Source organism: Gadus chalcogrammus, chromosome 18 (assembly GCF_026213295.1).
Source record: "Gadus chalcogrammus isolate NIFS_2021 chromosome 18, NIFS_Gcha_1.0, whole genome shotgun sequence".
In the NCBI taxonomy this organism is placed as follows: Eukaryota; Metazoa; Chordata; class Actinopteri; order Gadiformes; family Gadidae; genus Gadus; species Gadus chalcogrammus.
The window spans coordinates 756,314-769,563 of record NC_079429.1 but is presented as its reverse complement, the minus strand read 5'-3'; the positions used below and the strand labels follow the sequence as shown (position 1 = coordinate 769,563).

The following is a 13,250-nucleotide window of genomic DNA, read 5'->3' as shown; positions in this document are numbered from 1 at the left end:
GCTAAACGCCCTGAAGGTAAACCTCCTCCTCCTCCTGTCTGCTCGACATGCCTCTGTGCTCCTCCTCCTCCTCCTCCTCGCTCCCGCTCCTCCTCCTCCGCTTCTCTCCTCCTCCTCCTCTTCCTCCTGTTCCATCTCCTCATGGCTCTCTCCTCCTCCTCCTCCTCATGGCTCTCTCCTCCTCCTCCTCATGGCTCTGTCCTCCTCCTCCTCCTCCTCCTCATGGCTCTGTCCTCCTCCTCTTCCTCCTCCTCATGGCTCTGTCCTCCTCTTCCTCCTGCTCCTCCTCCTCCTCCTCATGGCTCTGTCCTCCTCCTCCTCATGGCTCTGTCCTCCTCCTCCTCCTCCTCCTTCTCCTTAGGCTCTGTCCTCCTCCTCCTCCTCCTCCTCCTCTCTCCCTCTCCTCCTCCTCCTCCTCTTCCTCATGGCTCTGTCCTCCCCCTCCTCCTCCTCTCTCCCTCTCCTCCTCCTCCTCCTCCTCCTCCTCCTCCTCCTCATGGCTCTGTCCTCCTCCCCCTCCTCCTCCTCCTCCTCATGGCTCTGTCCTCCTCCTCCTTCTCCTCCTCCTCCTCATGGCTCTGTCCTCCTCCTCCTCCTCTTCCTCCTCCTCATGGCTCTGTCCTCCTCCTCCTCCTCATGGCTCTGTCCTCCTCCTCCTCCTCATGGTTCTGTCCTCCTCCTCCTCATGGCTCTGTCCTCCTCCTCCTCCTCCTCCTCCTCCTCCTCCTCCTCCTCCTCCTCCTCCTCATGGCTCTGTCCTCCTCCTCCTCCTCCTCCTCATGGCTCTGTCCTCCTCCTCCTCCTCCTCCTCATGGCTCTGTCCTCCTCCTCCTCCTCATGGCTCTGTCCTCCTCCTCCTCCTCCTCCTCCTCCTCATGGCTCTGTCCTCCTCCTCCTCCTCCTCATGGCTCTGTCCTCCTCCTCCTCCTCCTCCTCCTCCTCCTCCTCCTCATGGCTCTGTCCTCCTCCTCCTCCTCCTCATGGCTCTGTCCTCCTCCTCCTCCTCATGGCTCTGTCCTCCTCCTCCTCCTCATGGCTCTGTCCTCCTCCTCCTCCTCATGGCTCTGTCCTCCTCCTCCTCCTCCTCATGGCTCTGTCCTCCTCCTCCTCCTCCTCATGGCTCTGTCCTCCTCCTCCTCCTCCTCCTCCTCCTCCTCCTCCTCATGGCTCTGTCCTCCTCCTCCTCCTCCTCATGGCTCTGTCCTCCTCCTCCTCCTCCTCCTCATGGCTCTGTCCTCCTCCTCCTCCTCCTCATGGCTCTGTCCTCCTCCTCCTCAGCGAGCGGAGCAGGAGCGAAGCCCGGAGGCCCAGCAGCAGCAGAGGAGGAGGAGGGAGGAGGAGAGGAGGTGCGTCCGTGAGGAGAAGGCCCGCCTGGCCCGCCTCTCCGCCATACAGGTAGAGACTGAGGGGAGGGGCGTCGCCATACAGGTAGAGACTGAGGGGAGGGGCGTCGCCATACAGGTAGAGACTGAGGGGCGTCGCCATACAGGTAGAGACTGAGGGGCGTCGCCATACATGTAGAGACTGAGGGGAGGGGCGTCGCCATACAGGTAGAGACTGAGGGGAGGGGCGTCGCCATACAGGTAGAGACTGAGGGGCGTCGTCATACAGGTAGAGACTGAGGGGAGGGGCGTCGCCATACAGGTAGAGACTGAGGGGAGGGGCGTCGCCATACAGGTAGAGACTGAGGGGAGGGGCGTCGCCATACAGGTAGAGACTGAGGGGAGGGGCCCCCCCATGGTGGTGTGACCGAGCGGTGCGCTGTCTCCCCCTGGTGGTGTGACCGAGCGGTGCGCTGTCTCCCCCTGGTGGTGTGACCGAGCGGTGCGCTGTCTCCCCCTGGTGGTGTGACCGAGCGGTGCGCTGTCTCCCCCTGGTGGTGTGACCGAGCGGTGCGCTGTCTCCCCCTGGTGGTGTGACCGAGCGGTGCGCTGTCTCCCCCTGGTGGTGTGACCGAGCGGTGCGCTGTCTCCCCCTGGTGGTGTGGCCAGGAGCTGCAGCAGAAGCGGGCCCAGCAGGCGGCCGACGCCCAGGCGTCCCTGGACCAGGACCTGGAGGGGCTCCGGGGGGGCGGCCGAGGGGGCCGCAAGCAGCCCGCCCAGACCCTCCTCGCCAACAACAGCCCCGCCCCCACGGCCCAGAAGGACCGTCCCTCGCCCACGGACCTGAAGGCCAGGCCCACAGGTCAGTGGGGGGGTGGTGTTGTGCGTCGGTTGTCACGGTAACATCGGTCTGTGGGGGGGGGGGGGGGGGGGGTTGCGTCGGTCACCACGGTAACATCAGTCCTTAACGGGAACGCCTGTCCTTTCAGACTCCATCTGCAACGCGGTGGACGACATCTGTGAGGTCACCAGCTTCAGGGCCGCCTCCCCGGCGCCGTCCAATCGCAGGGGCTCCCAGTGTTCCCAGGTAACCAATGGGAGACCTCGCATCCAAACCGTTGCTAATTGCATCACATTTCTTCAAATGTACGATTAAATTGTTTTGCTCTTAGACGTTACTAACTGATGTTGCATTCCAGATGTTCCATTCCCGGCGGCCCGGCACCGGGCAGTGATTCCCCGGCCCTCTTGAGTAAAAGCGTCTGATGTGTGTGTCGCTCTTGTGCTTCCAGGACATCCTGCAGCGGCCTGTGAGCGTGGAGGACCAGCGGCTGGCCCCGCCCTCCTGCCACGCCCAGTCAAGCCACGCCCAGTCGAGCCACGCCCAGTCCAAGACCACCCTGAACGACCTGCTGGACACCCTGAAGCTGCTGGAGGAGGAGCCGGAGAAGCTGTCGGAGCCCGGGAAGGGCTTCTCTCGGGACAAGTACGCCTGGATCGACGAGGTAGGCTCCTTCCCCCGCATCGACGAGGTAGGCTGCACCCCCCCGGCCAGAAACAGGGAGGTAGGCTCCTCCCACCGGCCCAAACAGGGAGGTAGGCTCCTCCCCTCGGGCCAAAACAGGGAGTTAGGCTCCTCCCCTCGGGCCAAAACAGGGAGTTAGGCTCCTCCCCTCAGCCAAAACAGGGAGGTAGGCTCCTCCCCTCAGCCAAAACAGGGAGGTAGGCTCCTCCCCTCAGCCAAAACAGGGAGGTAGGCTCCTCCCCTCAGCCAAAACAGGGAGGTAGGCTCCTCCCCTCGGGCCAAAACAGGGAGGTAGGCTCCTTCCCCCGCATCGACGAGGTAGGCTCCCCCCCCTCGGCCAAAGCAGGGAGTTAGGCTCCTCCCCTCGGGCCAAAACAGGGAGTTAGGCTCCTCCCCTCGGGCCAAAACAGGGAGTTAGGCTCCTCCCCTCAGCCAAAACAGGGAGGTAGGCTCCTCCCCTCGGGCCAAAACAGGGAGGTAGGCTCCTCCCCTCGGGCCAAAACAGGGAGGTAGGCTCCTCCCCTCGGGCCAAACAGGGAGGTAGGCTCCTCCCCTCGGGTCAAAACAGGGAGGTAGGCTCCTCCCCTCGGGCCAAACAGGGAGGTAGGCTCCTCCCCTCGGGCAAAACAGGGAGGCAGGCTCCTCCCCTCGGCCAAAACAGGGAGGTAGGCTCCTCCCCTCGGGCAAAACAGGGTGCCCTTCCTCGGTCAATTTCTGCTTTGATATAAAATGTAACTTTTTATCATCATTTAAGGGTGAGCTATATAAAGAATAGGGCATCTTATAGAGCCTCCTATTGAAAGATCCAGTAGTAGTAATAATACTTCACTACTGTGACCACTCCCTCACCCTCACCCCCGTCTCCCCCCTACAGGACGGGGACTCCACCTCGCTGACCACGGACAACCTGGAGCGCCACGGCCAGATGACCCACAATGCAGCGCTGCCGGGCGGCGGCGCCCTGCTGTCGGAGGCCAAGCTGCAGAGCATCATGAGCTTCCTGGACGAGATGGAGCAGTCCGAGCAGGAGCGTCCTCGCTCCGGGACCTCTGGGTCCCACCGGGAGGTGAGGGGGGGAGGGGGGAAGGGGGGGGGAGTGGCCGCGCTCCGGGACCTCTGGGTCCCACCGGGGGGGGAGGGGGAGTGGCCGCGCTCCGGGACCTCTGGGTCCCACCGGGAGGTGAGGGGGGGGGGGAGGAGGAGAGGGAGGGAGGAGGGAGAGGATGAGGAGAGGGAGGGAGGAGGGAGAGGATGAGGATGCATCCTAGTCCAGTGTTTGAGTCGTGTGTTCTTATTTATATTTCCCCTTTGAGATAAAATCTGTTCTGCCAGAGAGCCCTGAAAATAATTACAAAACAAGACAATAACAGAGACGCGCCAATCAAAAAATGCACAAATTCTGACACATTGACAGAGGACACACCCATCGCCGACGGCAACAGCTGCTGATCTGAACGCTCAGTGAGGGTTCTGTTTGGATAAAGCACACTAAAGGCCCGCCCTCCTGTTGTTGTGTCAGATGGGCGTGTCGGAGGAGGAGCTGGTGGGCCTCGAGCACGTCTCCGCCACCGCTGCTGAGGTCACGACCTCCGTGATGAGGCTGAAGCTGGACCTCGCCGAGAAGAGACGGACCGTCAACATGCTGCAGGCGGCGCTGGTGAGGGCCACACGCTCGCACTGACACATGCACAAGCACACACACTGACACACGCACACACACTGACACATGCACACAAACTGACACATGCACACGCACACAAACTGACACATGCACACACACTAAAGCTGCTTGCACACCGTCGCGCGGCAACCGCCCTGATACCGCCGCGCTGCCGGTGGGGCAGCGCGGCGGTGTGAAGGGCCAGGCGTCTTCAAAAGCGGCTGCTGCTGCCGCCGAAAGTTTCAACACGGGGAAAGCTGAGCGGTGGGGCAAAATCTGTGCGCGTTCACGTGGGCGGCGACCGCTTCCTGGTCTACAGCCGCTTTTGTAACCGCCTCCCCTCTGCCGCCCTTCCCTCATTGAAATGAACGGAGGCGGCGAGTTGCCGCGCGGCGGTGTGAAAGCAGCTTGAAACACACACACACACGACCCTGGTATCCACAACCACTCGGCATCAACCAGTAGCCAATCAGAGCACAGGGGAAAGGTGTCAGACGTGTGTATTTAATTATAATTGTTTAATATATTTTAATTACTACGAAACAATATATAATGTATGATAATTTATACAACGGGGGATCTAAATCCAGCGATCTGATTGGTTCCGAACTGTAACACAACAATTATACCATGCTAATGCTAGCGGGTTCAGAGCTAGTGACGCCTCAGGCCAGCGGAGTGCTGGTATTAAATAGCGTCCCCGACCTGCGCTTCCCCTCAGGCCCAGCAGAGGGAGCTGACGGTGCGCCACGTCAAGGAGACGGAGAAGGAGCTCAACAGAAACTTCCAGCTGCAGCGGGAACAGTACGAGGCGGCCATTCAGAGACACCTGGCGTTCATTGATCAGGTAACACGCGCACACATGTGTGTATATTAATATATATATATATTAAACAAAAAAATATATATATATATTAAAGAAAAATCTATGTAGAGATTTTTAATTATTTATTTATATGTTTATCACACACCACTTATTGTAGCTTAACTGTTTTGAGTGAAGTGAAGAGTTGTGTAACCACGAGGACACTGGTCTGATAACGACATTTTTCACAGAAGCAACTGCATTATTTGTCTGGACACGTCACATACGACACGTATAGTTAACAAATATTCGCCGATGGCAAAGTGAATAGTGAGCTAGTGACACTATTCATCTATTCTTCACATCCACGAGTTTGAGATCTCAATCTCGGGATATTGCCCATATCCTGAGATAGCAAACCAATGAAATCCCGCCATCTTAGGAGGTTCTCGTTGGGCATACTAAAACCAGTTAGGTTGGGTGTCAATCTTATGTATCATAACATCTTTATAAAGGCGTAGTTAAGGCTAAGCCTTTTCTTGTTGTGCTTGCTGTGAGCTGATCGGATCACGTTGTGAGGGAGCCTGTTCTTCCTGTTCTGCGTTCTGGGGCCTGACCATGTGTTTCCCCGGCAGCTGATCGACGATAAGAAGGCCCTGGGCGAGCGGTGCGAGGCACTGGTGGCCGAGCTGCAGCAGGTGGACCAGAAGTACACCAAGAAGATCTCCCAGATGGAGGAGCAGCACCAGCTGGTGAGCGCTCTGCACCAGCGCTCTGCACCGCTCTACACTGCTTTAAACCGGTTACAACGCACGAGTCGCGCTGAAGTCACGTTGACCCCGAGAGTCCAGCCAACGCCCCCTAGCCCAGCCTCCAGCGGGGGGGGGCTGATCCTCGCTCAGGAGGGCTCGGCCCGTCCTTCATACAGACCTCTAGAGTCGTTGATTGATTTAGGGATTAGCAGAAGTAGTAGAAGGGGTAGAAGCTGGATGATGTACAGCAGGCCCGTCACTACCTCGATGACCACGTGATGCTGTGTCCCCCGTTCCACTGCATGCAGCCTAAGGCCACAGACACTGGGCCTCCCGCCCTCCAGCGGGGGGCCCTGTGGTCATGGAGACACTGGTCAGACCTGGCCAGACCCAGCAGCTAGCCCATGGTATGGATAAGGCCCATGAGAGTGCGTTCCACCGTTAAGACGCGTGCCGTGCTCCCGGTTCCACCTCTGTTGTGCGCTCGTGTGTGTCTGCAGCTTACGTGAGTGTATTTGTTCACCCGAAGGCGCTGCTGCAATGGTCTAACTGTCTTTTCCATGTCTCTTTATTCTTTTTGCTCTCCCCTTTCTCTTTTTCTCTTGTTCTCTTCTTACTTTATCCGTCTGTCTGTCTGTCTGTCTGTCTGTTTGTCTGTCTCTCTGTCCTTCTGTCCGTCTGTCCTTCTGTCTGTCCTTCTGTCTGTCTGTCTGTCTCTCTGTCTGTCTGTCCCCTGGGTGCGGGTGTGTGGATTTCTTTCTGGCTTTAGGTGTGGCAAATTCTGGGTCCCTTGTGTGAGGTAATATTTCCTTTTCCCCGAAATCAACATGTGCATATCCCCCAAGTCTCCGCCCTCATCAGCACCACCCTGTAACCCCCGTCACCACGCTGCCACCCCCCGCACCCCCCCCCCCCCCCCCCCCCACACACTGCTCTACTCTGTTGTATTAATGCTGATGGGATTATCAGGTGACGGCTTTCAGAAATCAATAGTGGAGGACCACACCCAAACAGCTTAGTGTTCATGGGAGCTTCAGTTGTGTTAATTTAAGGCTTTGAGGCTTAATTTGGGGACAGGGAGGGAACAGGTCTCTGCTCTACTCTGTTTTATTAATGCTGATGGGATTATCAGGTGACGGCTTTAAGAAATCAATATTGGAGGACCACACCCAAACAGCTTGAGTGTTCATGGGAGCTTCAGTTGGGTTCATTTAAGGCTTTGAGCTTAATGGTCCGGCTGGCCCCCGGTCCGACCTGCTCGTGGGCCTTTGTCCTCTGAGTAGAGCGTGTTGGAATGTGTTGGTGTGGGTGTCCTATGGTTACCGCGGTATTACTGGTGTTACCGCTGTTGAGACCAACACCGATTACTCGCTGTTGCACACCGGCAACACAGTTCTTTTTTTGTGTCCTATTCTGTGTTGTTGACTGCTCTGTTTGAGTTGACTGGATGAGGAGGTTATAGTAGTGCATGTATATAGTAGTGCATGTATATAGTAGTGCATGTATATAGTAGTGCATGCATGTATATAGTAGTGCATGCATGTATACAGTAGTGCATGTATACAGTAGTATACAGTAGTGCATGTATACAGTAGTGCATGTATACAGTAGTGCATGTATACAGTAGTGCATGTATACAGTAGATCATGTTTAATGTGTGGGTGTGGTCCCTCCTGTCGGGACGTCTTCCCACCTCTTCCTGCGCTCTGTGTTGTGTGTTCACGGGAGGAAGTGTCCTCCTAAAACGAATGGCTGTCCCGTTCACGTCCTGTTGGACGGTGTGTCCCTGTCCCGTTCACATCCTGTTGGACGGTGTGTGTGTGTGTGTCCCTGTCCCGTTCACATCCTGTTGGACGGTGTGTGTGTCCCTGTCCCGTTCACATCCTGTTGGACGGTGTGTGTGTGTCCCTGTCCCGTTCACGTCCTGTTGGACGGTGGGTGTGTGTGTGTCCCTGTCCCGTTCACGTCCTGTTGGACGGTGTGTGTGTGTGTGTCCCTGTCCCGTTCACGTCCTGTTGGACGGTGTGTGTGTGTGTGTCCCTGTCCCGTTCACGTCCTGTTGGACGGTGTGTGTGTGTGTGTCCCTGTCCCGTTCACATCCTGTTGGACGGTGTGTGTGTCCCTGTCCCGTTCACGTCCTGTTGGACGGTGTGTGTGTGTGTGTCCCTGTCCCGTTCACGTCCTGTTGGACGGTGTGTGTGTCCCTGTCCCGTTCACGTCCTGTTGGACGGTGGGTGTGTGTGTGTCCCTGTCCCGTTCACATCCTGTTGGACGGTGTGTGTCCCTGTCCCGTTCACGTCCTGTTGGACGGTGTGTGTGTGTGTCCCTGTCCCGTTCACGTCCTGTTGGACGGTGTGTGTGTGTCCCTGTCCCGTTCACGTCCTGTTGGACGGTGTGTGTGTGTGTCTGTCCCGTTCACATCCTGTTGGACGGTGTGTGTGTGTCCCTGTCCCGTTCACGTCCTGTTGGACGGTGGGTGTGTCCCTGTCCCGTTCACGTCCTGTTGGACGGTGGGTGTGTCCCTGTCCCGTTCACGTCCTGTTGGACGGTGGGTGTGTCCCTGTCCCGTTCACGTCCTGTTGGACGGTGTGTGTGTGTCCCTGTCCCGTTCACGTCCTGTTGGACGGTGGGTGTGTGTGTGTGTCCCTGTCCCGTTCACATCCTGTTGGACGGTGTGTGTGTGTCCCTGTCCCGTTCACGTCCTGTTGGACGGTGTGTGTGTGTCCCTGTCCCGTTCACATCCTGTTGGACGGTGTGTGTGTGTGTGTCCCTGTCCCGTTCACGTCCTGTTGGACGGTGTGTGTGTGTCCCTGTCCCGTTCACGTCCTGTTGGACGGTGTGTGTGTGTGTGTCCCTGTCCCGTTCACATCCTGTTGGACGGTGTGTGTGTGTCCCTGTCCCGTTCACATCCTGTTGGACGGTGTGTGTGTGTGCCTGAGCCGGGGTTGGACGGTGACCGCGGTAGGTACCTTCTGGTCCGCCTAGTCCGGTGCATGATGGGAGACGGCTGGGGGGCCCTTCCTCCCCCCCTCTGTGTGGTGCTGTTCCTTCTCCTCTCTTCACCCCCCGCTGCTCTCCCTGTGGCTCCTCTGTGCTGCTCCGTGCTTCGTGAAGCTGATGCGTCGTCGCAGTGCGGTGTCTGTGAAGCACACCTCCGGCGTTTAGCCGCAGGGCCAGGGCGTGGACTGCACATCCACTGCAGCACCCCGCACCAACATGGCGGCTATTAATGCCATGGCGATGTGAGGACTGACCTGACATCGCCATGGCATCACAAACGGCCACTGTGTACTTCACATGCAGTCACTGTGAAAGTTGGAACCAACTTGGACCGTATCGCTGTTTGACGAGTAACTCCAGACACGCAGCCTCGCAGCCTCCCCTGTAGCAGTGGTAGAATGAGCCGGTAAATGTTGATGTATCACCGTGGTCACAACGGACCTCCTCCTCACCCCCCCCCCCCCCACCCCCTCCCCGCTGCCCCCCCCCCCCCCTCCAGGAGATCAAGAAGCTGAAGGAGCTGATGAGCGCCACGGAGAAGGTGCGTCGGGAGAAGTGGATCGACGAGAAGACCAAGAAGATCAAAGAGATCACCGTCAAAGGTCTGTGGAGGGCTCGTCGTCAAAGGTCTGTGGAGGGCTCGTTGTCCAAGGTCTGTGGAGGGCTCGTTGTCCAAGGTCTGTGGAGGGCTCGTTGTCCAAGGTCTGTGGAGGGCTCGTTGTCCAAGGTCTGTGGAGGGCTCGTTGTCAAAGGTCTGTGGAGGGCTCGTTGTCAAAGGTCTGTGGAGGGCTCGTTGTCAAAGGTCTGTGGAGGGCTCGTTGTCAAAGGTCTGTGGAGGGCTCTTTGTCCACTATCACGTTTACACTCAGGGCGCTGTTATCCAAAGAGACTTACAACCTGTCCAATCGCCAGAAGAAAGAGGAACAACAATATATCTCTGTGGGAACAGTAAGGATGTTGATAGAAACAAGTGCCAAGCACTAACAATTGTTAGGTTAACCCATTAACCTGAGTGTGTGTGTCTGTGTGTGTGTGTGTGTGTGTGTGTGTCTGTGTCTGTCTCCGGGTCCGTGTGCGTGTCCGTGTGTGTCCGTGTGTCCGCCCTCCCAGGCCTGGAGCCGGAGATCCAGAAGCTGATCTCCAAACACAAGCAGGAGCTGCAGCGGCTGCGGCTGGCCCACGACGGGGAGCTGCAGACGTCGGACGAGCGTGCCGCTCAGCGCTACGTCCGCCAGGGCGAGGAGCTGCGGCAGCAGCTGGAGAGGGACAAGGACGAGCAGTGTCAACGGGAGAAGGAGACGGCCAAGCAGAGGTATGGGTGGGGGGGGCACCCGCGGGCGGGCAGCGCACCCACGCCCAGACACCCCCTCACACACAGAACACCTGACATTTACACACACAAGAGGAGCAACAATATATCACTGTGGGTACAGTAAGGATGCTCAATGAACCAAGTGCCAAGCACTAAGGCCCGATCCCCCGGGTAAGATGATACACGATGCTAAGTACTATTTTGTGTGCCAGGGCATGCAACATACAATAAGTGCGTACATTAAGTGCCAATTGCCCTTATAGGCAAAGGTACATTTTAGATTCTGTTTGCACCACCATCAGAACAGGGAAGTCACAGCGCTTCCATTTTGAGATAAGTGTTAAAGTGTGAAAGGATTTTCACAAGCACATTTGGTCACTGATACTCAGTTAAAGGTTGGGTATGGGATTTGCGAAACGCCAGCAGATTTTGAAAATACACAACTGAAATGGTCCTACCCCCTCTCCTTCAACGCTGACTCTGACTCCACCCATTCCAAGTACCTGGACGCGCAATCATGCACGAGCGCGAACACAGATGCGCGAGAGCGAGCCAGGCTAGCGTAGGGTTTTCCTTATCTTTGCTGGTGGCGGTGGTGGTGGTGGTGGGGATGGTGGCGTCTTGTCTGCCATGGAAATGGTCTTCTACTGCTAGGTCCAAATGTGGATCAACTAGTTCCAGTAGCTACCGCAGGATAACGACAAACAGGAGCTTGCTCTGGGTCACGAGCTCAGGGTCACGAGTACTGCACGAAGGGGTCGCGCGCGGGGCGCGGGGGAGGGGGAGTGCAGTACGACCGTTTGATTGACGTACTTATTGTCCAATGCAACTCGGTGGCTCTGGAAATCATTGGCTGGAGTTTTTCGAGCCCTGCCCGTTCCACAGATGATTGACTGGTTTAATTTTCATGTCAGTACTTCTAACTCAGTGGCTGTAAGTGGGTTATGATAACGATTTCAAGTAATTTTGCAAAAATGGCCAAAAAAGCGAATTCCATACCCAACCTTTAAGACCATCATTTAAAGAAAACAGGCTCCTAAAAATAACGTAAAGATAACGCTAACTCTAACCCAGTGTTTCCGCTAGAAAAAATTGGTGCCGGTCATGTGACCTGGAAGGTTTCATTTTAACGTTTTTTCTTTTTACTTCTTTCGATATTTGGCAGCTGTGAAGCCTGCCGCTGCTGAGTTAAAGTCAAATGTATCGAGAGTGTCTCTGCTGCTTGCAATGCGCATAAACCTCGTGGCACTTCCTTCCTCAAGGCGGCTTTGCTGAGCAGACTTTATTAGAGCTTAGGGCCCAGAAAATCAAGCCCGACCCGGCTCACGGATAGTGGTGGGAAATATTGGCGGGCCGGGTCGGGTCAATCAAAACCCTCATTGTTTTACATGAATTGGCTAAACAATGACCACTGTAGTATATTTAAACAATTATTTCCCTTGTTCATTCTGACCGGAGACATTTAGAATTTTCGGTCCTCCTCATTTTTTTTATTACCGGACAACGGAAACTCTGCTCTAACCCTTATTCCACCATTTAGTTTTCTTGTTTTTTTTAAAGGGAAGTAAGATTTTTTTAAGTGACCACAATCAGACTGTACGTTGATGATTGCTTCACTTCTTGTTCGCCCTACAGCTGACCAGCCAGACCCATTTGAATCTATGAAAAGTTCTCATGTAGCCTATCTGGCTGAATATGTTTATTATGGTGGCTTTACCTCCGCCTGATAGGCTGTGGTGTATTGTACAATGTGCACCTTGTGTTCAATGACTGTTCTCAGAGTGCGTGTTATGATGGCTTGTTTTGAATGCGTTAATGTTGAAACAAGAGGCTAACGGTACAACACCATGAGGACAATGGATGTCTTTGTGTTGTTGTATTCGGTTCACGTCTATTGAAAAGCAATGGAGAACAGGCAGCTGATGCAATCTTCCAGGTCATCACTTGCTATCGCCTCCCTCTTCCTCTGCCCTAGTTCAGCTTCAAGTGAATCGGGGAGGTTCCGCTTTGGTGTTGCCAGTCAGCAACGAACCTTCATAAATGATAATCAGGTGTGTGTGTGTGTGTGTGTGTGTGTGTGTGTGTGTGTGTGTGTGTGTGTGTGTGTGTGTGTGTGTGTGTGTGTGTGTGTGTGTGTGTGTGTGTGTGTGTGTGTGTGTGTGTGTGTGTGTGTGTCAGGTATGAGCAGCAGCTCCAGGAGGAAGAGATGTCCTTGCAGCAGCAGAGGAGGCGTCTCTACAAGGAGGTGTCCGAGGAGAAGGAGAGGCTGGGCCAGCTGGCCGCTCGGTAGGGCCCCAGCGTCCTCATCGGCACGGGTTCACCTCGTTACCCGTGCCACACACACCCCCACACCTCACACAGAGAGCAGGACAGTCTTGTTATCAGAGGGCCTGGCTGTCGTCTGAGAGGTTCTGGGGTCTTAAACCTAACCTCTCGTCATTGAGCAACATTCAGGGCCCCTTCGTCCTTATCACGGACACGTCTCTCTGACACCTCAGGCGGAGCTGCTTGGGGAGGAGGGCCTGTTGGAGAGCCCCACGCTGTGCAAACACAGAGCTCTGGTTGTTGGGCGGGTCCTTGGCTTCATGCTGCTCTGGGCACCCGGGAAACGTGCCAATAAAACGTCAATCATTTCTCCCTTAAGGTAGAGAACCACCTGCCGTGGCTTGGTTGTTACAGCGATGTCTGCAGAGTGAACACCGTTCTTCCCCTTGGATCAATACTTATTGGCCCACATGTTGTGATACCAGCTGTCTTTCTGCTGCGTTAAACACCTGCATTTTGCCCCCTGGGGATCAATGAAGTGTTATTTGCAGTGACGAGTGTCGAGGCTCTACGGTGGACCCGCTGCCTCAGCGCGGGGCAGGGCACTAG

General features: G+C 56.0%; 1 protein-coding gene across 1 annotated transcript in view; it reads left to right on the top strand.

Annotated features, from left to right (window-relative positions):
* Positions 1-13,250, top strand: part of cep131 (centrosomal protein 131) — a 34,710-nt gene that overhangs the window by 10,770 nt on the left and 10,690 nt on the right. Inside the window, exons 9-20 of the mRNA XM_056576817.1 lie at positions 1,279-1,395; positions 1,992-2,184; positions 2,312-2,409; positions 2,615-2,827; positions 3,722-3,913; positions 4,367-4,504; positions 5,229-5,354; positions 5,948-6,064; positions 6,834-6,863; positions 9,564-9,666; positions 10,175-10,376; positions 12,555-12,662. Of these exons, the coding sequence (XP_056432792.1) occupies positions 1,279-1,395; positions 1,992-2,184; positions 2,312-2,409; positions 2,615-2,827; positions 3,722-3,913; positions 4,367-4,504; positions 5,229-5,354; positions 5,948-6,064; positions 6,834-6,863; positions 9,564-9,666; positions 10,175-10,376; positions 12,555-12,662 (1,637 nt within the window). The remainder of the gene's footprint in view (positions 1-1,278; positions 1,396-1,991; positions 2,185-2,311; positions 2,410-2,614; positions 2,828-3,721; positions 3,914-4,366; positions 4,505-5,228; positions 5,355-5,947; positions 6,065-6,833; positions 6,864-9,563; positions 9,667-10,174; positions 10,377-12,554; positions 12,663-13,250) is intronic.